This window comes from Lactuca sativa, chromosome 9 (assembly GCF_002870075.4).
Source record: "Lactuca sativa cultivar Salinas chromosome 9, Lsat_Salinas_v11, whole genome shotgun sequence".
In the NCBI taxonomy this organism is placed as follows: Eukaryota; Viridiplantae; Streptophyta; class Magnoliopsida; order Asterales; family Asteraceae; genus Lactuca; species Lactuca sativa.
Window position 1 is genome coordinate 39,786,453 of NC_056631.2, and position 10,342 is coordinate 39,796,794.

Here is a 10,342-nt window from a genome sequence, read left to right on the forward strand (position 1 = left end):
GCTAACAAAACTGTTCCTCAAACCTCATTGGCTCAAATGGAAACTCCGTTCCACAATTTTCGCTGTCTAGGAGTTCTTACTGTAAACCGCGACACACCTAATTCCAGACTCCAAAACTCATTATCCCCTTCTTTCCGTTCCGTAGACTTACTAAAAGTCAAATTTTACTCGTTTCCCACTCCCAAGTCACCCCTATCTTCAACTCGAATAAAAAGAGATTCAAGAACATGATCAGAATCAATAATGGAGTAACTGAAATTCATCATTATCCAATCAATGACAACAAAAGTTTCTTCTTCCAAAACGATGGCGGAGCAACGGCGTAGCAACCGCAGCCGTCATACCAAATTCCATGTATTCACCACCGTCTGTTTGATAGCAATCATCTTCACCTACATGTTCAACACAAACACCTTCGTTTCAAACATCTCATTCAATTTCACTCCAAACACCACAATCCCTTTTCTCTCTGTCAATCTTTTGGACAACCAAACATTCATCGTGAATCAGTTGAAATCGACTTCAACGTTACACAATCCAGTCTTGATCGTTAAAGAAGTTATTGTTCAAAAATCGGTTTCCGAAGATGATCAGAACCCACTGGTTCCACCCATTAATCTCACCAAGAAACAAAGAATGAGTTGGTTTAAAAACAAGCTTCCGGAGTTTGATATGTTGAACTCCAATCAAGAATTTGAAATTCGGGCGAAAGAATTCTTTCAAGACTGTAATGTTCGATTCTTCATGACATGGATTTCGTCTCCTTTAAGGGTTTTCGGAAAAAGAGAGTTTCTCGCTGTTGATGCTTTGTTTAAATCAAATCCAGAGAGTTGTTTGATGATACTATCAAACGTTATGGATTCGGATTTCGGGTTTCAAACCTTGAAACCGATAATTGATCGTGGGTTTCGGGTTCAAGCACTCACGCCGGACTTGAACTTCTTGTTCAAGAACACTCCGGCGAAGTCGTGGTTTGATCATATCAAGAACGGGAATCGGGATCCCGGAGAAATCCCATTAGCGCAAAACCTATCGAATTTGATTAGACTCGTGGTTCTTTATAAATTCGGTGGTGTTTATCTCGACACTGATTTCATTCCTTTGAAAGATTTCAGCGGATTACGAAACTCGATCGGAGCTCAAAGCGTGAACTCGTTGGGCAACTGGACAAGATTAAACAACGCAGTTTTGATCTTCGACAAAAACCATCCTTTGCTATACAAATTCATCGAAGAATTCGCGTTGACTTTTAATGGAAACCGATGGGGTTTCAACGGACCTTACCTTGTATCAAGAGTAGTTGAAAGAGAAGCGACAGAACTAGAGTCAAACTTCACTGTTCTTCCGCCGCTGGCGTTTTATCCGGTGGACTGGACACGAATTGGCGGGTTGTTTCTCCGGCCGGTGAACCAGGCTCACCGGAAATGGGCGGAGACGAAGGCGGCTCAGATTAAAGAATCGAGTTACGGGATTCACTTGTGGAATAAACAAAGTAGAAGATTTAGAATCGAAGAAGAAAGCATCATGGCGAGGTTGATCTCCGAACACTGTGTCATCTGCAAGTTCTTCAAGAAAAGTCAAAGACTTTCACACAATTCTTTTTCCATTTCATCATGATTATTTTTTGAAAAATTTCCTCACGTAAATAACAAAAAATGGTTCAATACAACCATATTTGTTTTTTTCATTAACACAACAAGAATAAAACGTATGCAGTATGCACTATTTGCTACGAACATTGTAATTTTTTATGCTTTCCTTTTTCCTCTCCAAATCCGAGAACAAAAACGAAGTCTCGGCTTCAGTCTAAACCTAAATGGAAACCGAAATCTAAACTTGTAGAAGCTTGAAAATTTGCTAAACGACTTCTTTCTGGTCAACTTCTGGTTTCCATGTTGATATTCTTTATGTTCGTTGTCGTGTTCTTGATGTTTTTCGAGTTCTTGGTGTTGTTGAATGAATCTGCTACTGATCTTCGTTATACCCATCCATGGATCGTCGTGAATGGCGTCGTCGGAGTCACTACCCCATAACGGAATTGTCTTTGTTTCAGGCGAGCAACAGTAAAAGTCGAAATGATTAGCTAAACTTGTATGCTCCATATCGAATAATCTTCTCAAAGACGTGCTTCCTTTTTTCATCAAATTCAAGAGCTTTCTACTTTGGTTTTGGTCGAACGATGAACAAGAAGAACGTGAAGCAGCGCCTGTTGAGGTTGAGGAAGATGATGATGATGATGTAGACTGGTAATGATTCTTCTGATGTTTTATAAGTTGTCTGATCTTTTCCTTTTGAGCGTCTCTGTTATGGAGGAAGTATGAGTCTTCATTATCGTCTTCTTCTGTTATCTCAGACGCCATGGATGGAGCTTCAAGAATGTCGATGAAACAAAGTTTTAGTTTTAGGGGAATAATGAAAGGATTTCATATTGGACGTAAAATCAAACGCCATGGCCGGCAAAATGAAAAGTTATCTAATACAATCGACCTTTGTTTTGTCATTTACTTGTTTGGCATATCAACTTTTTAAACATTCTATTCTTTTCGTCTCAAGAAAAAGATATAATATGACTATTTTAACTTATTTATCAATAAGTAGTACATTAGTTTTCTTATAATGGGTTAATCATGGAAATTAAAGAACTTGGTTTGTAAAAACGTGCTCCTATATTCAGATGTATAAATCTTTATAAATTAATGATAAAATTGTAAAAATAGTCTCCGTCCGTGGTTGTGATTGTCAAAATTATATGTTTTTGTCCAAAAAAAAGTTTGATTATTCAGGAAATGTTCAATTTTAGATATTTTGAGTAGTTTTGATCCTTAAGATTGACATTTATATGTTGTTTTGGTTCATATTCCACTTGAAATGATAAATATATTTAAATATATATATATATATATATATATATATATATATATATATATATATATATATATATATATATATATATATTTAATTTCTTTTCTAATTATTCTAATTAAAAAAAGAAAAGAAAAAACACCCTAACCTTTATCTCCTATAAAACCGAAGAAACAAAGGTTTTTCGTTGGCCCTCTTTCGCCACCGACGTCCATCACATTCGTTAGACCCTGGCTTGATGGGTTGTGAAAGTGTGGGAAGGCCACAACATTCATGGGGTTGAGGAAGGTTGGAGGCCAATCTGGGGCCGATTTTGATGTAAGACTACAACTAGACTAGTAATATTCACTTAGAGCAAAAAAGGTCATTTCATCCATGTGAAGGTTGGTTATCTTGCACCTGGTCAGAACAGGAGGGTTGTTGGAGCTTTATATTCAAGCAGGCTAGAGTAGCTTTTTCCAAATAGACTTTTGGATAGAGTCTCGTGGTACGATCGTTTTAGAGGATGTCAGTTTCTGCGACGGATCGAGAATTCGATGCTTCAGATAATTGGTACACCAACTCAAAGCTCAAGAGATCTTGGGTAGATCAAAAATGAGAATGTTTAGTTAGTAGGATGTGATAGTGCATTGGTTGGGAACCAATGATTGAGACTTGTGCTGGGAGCCGCCTTTGCTTCGGGTGCAAGGTTTTAGGCACTGACAAATTCTCAAGTTTATCCTCTGGTATCAGTGGAATAATTAATGGTCAGAGAGGTTTGTCTGGTTTGGGTTGCAAATAAAGTTATTATGGTCGTGAAAGATTGTTTCTAACTGGTTGGAAGTCAGATAAGGTATTGGGTTTTCGGATTATAGGCAGAGTAGTGATGGTTACCCCTCATCGGTTACGGTAAGTGGATCAAAAACTCATTATTCGCCAAGTTCTATGACATTTGATAAGATTTGGTTTTTGATTGTAGTATTGGAAGACATTCGTCTGTATGCATCGACTTCCTAGTCCGTATCGGGGTTGTGAAAGAATTTCTCAGGTTGTCTTCCGCGTCTGGTAAGTAGTAAGGAGTGATTTCGAGGATGAAATCTAATTTAAGGGGGAGAGAGTTGTTGTAGCACCCAGTTCCTGGTACGTAAATCTTATTTGAGTATTTCCCTTCTTTTAGCCTTGGACTCGGCGAGTCATAGGTCCGACTCGCCGAGTGGATGCGGGACCCGGGACACGTTTAAGTTGGCGACTCGGCGAGTCCATATCCTGGACTCGGCGAGTCACAGCTGTTGGATGAAACCCTAAGTTTCAGGGGTTTGCACCCTATTTAAACGACTTATCCGCCCCAACCTCGCCCCCATTCACCCTCAGAGCCCTGTATCTCTCTCTAGCCTTGCTTCATTGTGAGTTTGAAGTGTTTTGTGGTGTTCTTGAAGTTTCTTTGAAGGAAAAGAAGAGGGAATCAAGAAGAGGAGAAGGAGGCCAAGCATCTCTGTGTCATTCCAACGTTTCCCCTAAGGTATAGCTCGTTTCCCCTCTGTTTTTAAGCTTATTGTCCCTTATAGCTCCATTAAAGTCCTTTTTGAGCCATTTCCAAGATTGTGTATGATTGAGGGTTTGTAATAAGTCGATTGGCCTCTAGATCTAGGCAAGGTTGAGCTCCAGGAGCTCAAATCTGTTAGCTTTATGGCCCCATGTTGCTTGTTCACCCTAGATCTACCCTTTTGAGGCATTTTGAGCCCTAAAATCCATATTGGTGAATATCCACACGTAAATTTGGAAACTTTACGTGTGATTCGTGTCCTAGAAGTCCAGATCTGTGAATGGCATGGACTGGAATCGAGCAAATCTGTGTATTTAGTGGGTGCCTGGCAACGACTCGGCGAGTCGTTCATGTGACTCGGCGAGTCTGTTCGCGAGTCTCCGAGTTTGTCCCCTTTTCGTAGTGTCGAGTGAGCAGTGAGTCACGGGGTGTGACTCAGTGAGTCGGAAGCTGAACTCATCTATGGAGGTACTCGGCGAGTCAATGCCCTGACTCGGCGAGTTCAAGGCAATCTCCTTAGATCAAGAACAGACTCGACGAGTTGTTCATACAACTCGGCGAGTCTTAGCATAAGTGTTCATCGGATGAAGATGAACTCGACGAGTTGTTCATACAACTCGGCGAGTAGGATGAAGGACTTGGATATTAGTTTAGAAGGAGAACTCGTCGAGTCGTCGCCTAACTCGACGAGTAGGAACGGGATCCAGGACAATCGTTTGGGTGGTGACTCGGCGAGTTGGAAAGCCAACTCGGCGAGCCGGGTCAACTGAAAGTTGACTCTGACTTTGACTTAGGGCATGGTCAGGGGTAAAATGGTCATTTTACCCAAGGTCAGTGAGCAGTGTTTGATTGAGTATGTTGTGGGAATTGCAACCGGAGGATTTTCGGAGCAGCAGCAGCAACAGTAGGCAGTCAGTTCCCGATCAGATCAGCAACTATTTCGAGGTGAGTTAGCTTCCAGTAGCGGTGGGTCTACGGCCACAATGCCGGCCCACCAGTAGGAGTTGTATGTTAGATGATTGTCTTTGTGATATCATCTAGGTTTGCTACTACCTGATATGTTGTATGCTGGCATGATATGTATATGTGATCGTTGTAGAGTTCGGTTGTTAGGACCGAAGGGTAGGTCGGACACCCCAGATATGTCTGACAGTACGTGATGATATGATTGCATGCTGGCTTGTTATGTTATATGAGATAAAGGTAGTAAGAGGGGACTAGTCCCCGAGGATCGGTTGTTAGGACCGACGGGTAGTCAGCACCCCAGAATGGCTTGACACGGGTAGTCAGCACCCCAGAATGGCTTGACACGGGTAGTCAGCACCCCAAAATGGCTTGACACGGGTAGGACGACACCCCAGAACGGCCGTACCGGGTAGTCAGGCACCCCAGAATAGCCTGGCAGTATGTATGTTATGTGTTTGTATGGTATGTGGTACGATGGGGGAACTCACTAAGCTTTGTGCTTACAGTTTTCAGTTTTGGTTTCAGGTACCTCCTCAGCTAGGGGAAAGGAGCCGGCGCGGTAGCAGCATGTCACACACACACTCTCCGGTTTCCGTATTTACGAGCTTCACTGGGATTTGTACTCTGATATTTTGAGAATTGGCTTTTAGACGTGGTTCACTTTGTGTTATGGTTTGATCAAACAATGTTTTTGGTTATTAATATTATCTAAAGTAATGTTTTAAAACAAAATTTTTGGTCGTGAAAATTGGGTCGTTACAAGTTGGTATCATAGCTCTGGTTTGAGGGATTCGGACACACCTTCGGGAGTGTCTGAACTCAAATCGAGCGATTAAAAGATTTTCTAAACGAAAATGTTTTCTAAAATTGAGAAAAGAGTTTTGAGAAAGAACGAAGTGTGTGATGTGCGTGACCGGCCGAGCTCAAGTAAGTATTCCCCAAAGTACCCATACGAGTTTATGTTATGTTTATCAGCTTTTGTAGAGGATCCGTACCCGAACCAAGGAAGGCCAAGATAAGACCAGGGAACTTGTAAGTAGTTGTGATCCCTCAGGAAGTATCAATATCACTAATGATTGTTGTGATGTATTGCAGAATGGTGGTACTTCGATCGAGGCCGGTAGGTGGCGGTTCAGGAGAGGGGTCAGGTTCGGGATCAGGTTCCGAGCCGGTTGATGAGGGACTACGCGAGTTCATCGCGTCAGAGATCACCAGAGGCATCCTTGAGTCGACCCCCATTCTCTTTGGGTTAATCAAGGAAGGGATCATGGAGTTGATGGAGGATCGCCTTCGGGCATTCAGGAGTGATATGGCATCTAGCCAGTCAGGATCTCGCACACTGTCCTTCAAGGACTTCAGGGGTAGTGGTGCGCCGAATTTCCATGGGGTGAAAGACCCCATTGCTGCCAGGCGATGGATTGCAGACATCGAGTCTGCCCAGTTGACTAGCATCTGCCCCGAGGGATCGAAGGTGAGGTATGCAGCAGGGTGTTTACGGGACCGAGCCCGGGATTGGTGGGAGTCAGTGGGTGACTCGTTGGGAGCCTCAGCTATCGAGGCTATGACCTGGTCGGACTTTGTGACCAGGTTCAGGGCAGAGTTTGCGCCGGCTGTCGAGCTTCAGCAGCTGGCCAGGGAGTTTCTAGACATGAGGCAGACGACGGAGACTGTGGCGGAGATCACCGCCAAGTTCCGGGAGAGGGCTTTGTTGGTGCCCCTGTATGCTGGTGACGAGGACATGAGGAGGACTCGTTATCATGATATGCTACGAGCTGACATCCGAGAGCATGTTAGCTTTTCGGCTTGCCCTACCTTGGACTCTATGATTGACAGAGCAAGGGAGAGGGAGATAGATTTGGAGCACATCCGGAAACGGAAATTACAGGAGGGTCAGGCAGGAGGGGCTTCGGGGAAGAAGCCCAAGGGATCAGATGGTAGGCCAAAAGGCCAGTCAGGACCGAGCCGCTGCAGGAAATGCGGCAGGCCGCACGAGGGGGCGTGCAGGATGGGATCATCAGGCTGCTACAAGTGCGGCAAGACTGGGCACATCAGCAGGGATTGCACTGCTCCGGCAGCAGTCATTCAGACATCAGAGTTGATGTGTTTCCACTGTAACCAGAGGGGCCACAAGAAGGCCAATTGCCCCCAGTTAACAGTCTCAGCGCCGGTGAAGGCGCCAGCTCCAGCGACCCTGCGGATCACGGATGGCCGACAGGGCAAGGCAGAGGCTCCAGTGGTGAGGAGCCGAGCATTTCAGCTGACTACCGAGGAGGCACGTGCCGCACCTGATGTGGTGACGGGTATGATTCTTTCCCTCTATCTTATTTTTATGATGTTATGTTTTTGATATGTGCTCTGTATGTATATGTATGCATTAGGATCGTTCCATGTGAACGGCCTCCCAGTTCAGGTGTTATTTGATTCGGGTGCATCCCGATCATTCGTTTCCCTTGCGCTTAGCAATAAGTTTCATGAGTCATCAGGCGAGTTAGATTGCCCTTTGGAGGTGGAGATTGCTGATGATTGATCGGTGCGAGCATCGATGGTATTTCGAGATTGCGTGCTGCGTTTGTTCGAGGAGCGCTATTTGGTAGATTTGGTTCCCATTCCGTTGCATGGGAACAAGGTGATTATAGGCATGGACTGGCTGAGCCCTAATGGGGGCGGTGATAGATTGCGCGCAGCAGCTAGTGCGGGTCAGGACCCCAAGCGGGGGAGAGTTAGTGATTCATGGTGAGGGGCCTCAGTATGGACCCGCTGTATGTTCAGCAGCGAGGGCTAGGCGCTACCTTCAGCAGGGATGCGCAGGATATGTCGCGTATGTGATGGATACCCGGGAGGCGGGTAAGGCGACAGTGAGCGAGGTTCCGGTGGTCCGAGACTTTGCAGATGTTTTCCCAGAGGAGCTTCCTGGGATACCTCCGGAGCGACAAGTGGAGTTCAGGATTGACCTTGTTCCTGGTGCGGCTCCGATAGCCAAGGCGCCGTATCGGTTGGCTCCTCCCGAGATGCAGGAATTGTCTACGCAGCTACAGGAGCTGCTAGACAAGGGATTTATTCGCCTGAGCAGTTCGCCCTGGGGAGCCCCGATTCTGTTCGTGAAGAAGAAGGACGGGTCGCACCGGATGTGTATAGATTACCGGGAGCTGAACAAGGTAACGGTGAAGAACCGTTACCCACTTCCGAGGATTGATGACCTCTTTGGCCAGCTTCAGGGAGCATCTTGGTTCTCCAAGATTGACTTGCGTTCGGGTTATCATCAGATGAGGGTCAGGGAGGAGGATATGCAGAAGACAGCGTTTCGTATGCGCTATGGCCATTATGAGTTCGTGGTGATGCCGTTTGGGCTCACCAATGCTCCTGCCGCGTTCATGGACCTCATGAACCGCGTATGCAGACCGATGCTGGATCGGTCTGTGATAGTCTTTATCGATGACATCTTGGTTTATTCCAAGACTCGGGAGGAACATGAGGAGCATTTGAGGGAGGTGTTGGAGACCCTGAGGAGGGAGATCTTGTACGCCAAGTTCTCCAAGTGTGAGTTTTGGTTGCGCGAGGTGCAATTTCTGGGACACCTCGTCAATCAGAACGGGATTCTGGTCAATCCGGCCAAGGTCGAGGCCGTGATGAGATGGGAGGTTCCGAAGTCTCCATCTGAGATTCGGAGTTTCCTGGGATTGGCAGGCTACTATCGGAGATTTATCCAGGATTTCTCCAAGATAGCCGTGCCCCTGACGCGGCTGACGAAGAAATCCGTGGTCTTTCGGTGGGGACCCGAGCAGCAGGCTGCATTTGAGACGCTGAGACGGAAATTGTGTGAGGCGCCGATCTTAGCCCTGCCAGAGGGCGTAGAGGATTTTGTGGTTTATTGTGATGCGTCCATTTCTGGGTTGGGCGCGGTACTGATGCAGAGGGGGCATGTGATTGCCTACGCTTTGAGGCAGCTCAAGCCTCACGAGGCGAACTACCCGACGCACGATTTGGAGTTGGGGGTGGTGGTTTTTTCCCTCAAGATTTGGCGGCATTACCTCTACGGGGTTCGATGTACCATCTACACGGACCACAAGAGTTTGAGGTACCTCATGGATCAGCCGAATCTGAACATGAGGCAGCGTCGATGGTTGGACGTGGTGAAGGATTATGATTGTGAGATCCTTTACCACCCGGGGAAGGCCAATGTGGTGGCCGATGCGCTTAGCCGCAAGGCGGCGCCGATCAGGGACGTTTGTATGAGGATGACCGTGGTGACTCCCCTGTTGGAGCGGATTCGGGAGGCTCAACAGGAGGCTATCAAGGAGGAGCATCAGAAGAGCAAGCGTGTGGTGGGTCGGGTTTCCTCCTTTGATTATGATAGCCGAGGACTTTTGACACTACACCGTAGGGTGTGGGTGCCGTATCACGGAGGCGTGCGCCAGATTTTGATGGAGGAGGCGCACAAGTCCCGATTCTCTATTCGTCCCGGGGCGACGAAGATGTATAGGGATCTTTGTCTAGACTATTGGTGGCCCTGCATGAAGCGGGATGTGGCATAGTACGTCGAGCGATGCTTGACCTGTAGGGAGGTAAAGGCCGAACATCAGAGTCCGCATGGCAAGATGCAACCATTGGATATTCCACTGTGGAAATGGGAAGATATCACGATGGATTTTATCACGAAGCTTCCCAGGACCGCACGTGGAGTGGATTCGATTTGGGTCATCGTGGATAGATTGACCAAGAGTGCTCACTTTATTCCGATTCAGGAGAGCATATCGGCCGAGAAATTGGCTGACATCTATATCAGGGAGATTGTAGCACGACATGGGGTGCCAGTATCGGTGATCTCGGACAGGGATGTGCGTTTTACTTCCAGATTTTGGAAGAGATTCCATGACGAGTTGGGCACTCGTCTGCATTTTAGCACTGCCTTTCACCCGCAGACGGATGGTCAGAGCGAGCGGACCATCCAGACTCTGGAGGATATGCTGCGGGCGTGTGTGCTAGACTTCGGTG

General features: G+C 46.2%; 1 protein-coding gene across 1 annotated transcript; it reads left to right on the plus strand.

Moving 5' to 3' along the window:
- LOC111891640 (uncharacterized) lies at nucleotides 1-1,732 on the plus strand. Its single transcript, XM_023887702.3, has one exon. It carries the CDS (start codon nucleotides 277-279, stop codon nucleotides 1,615-1,617), a length of 1,341 nt encoding a protein of 446 aa, XP_023743470.1. The 5' UTR covers nucleotides 1-276; the 3' UTR covers nucleotides 1,618-1,732.
- Nucleotides 1,733-10,342: the final 8,610 nt, after the last annotated feature.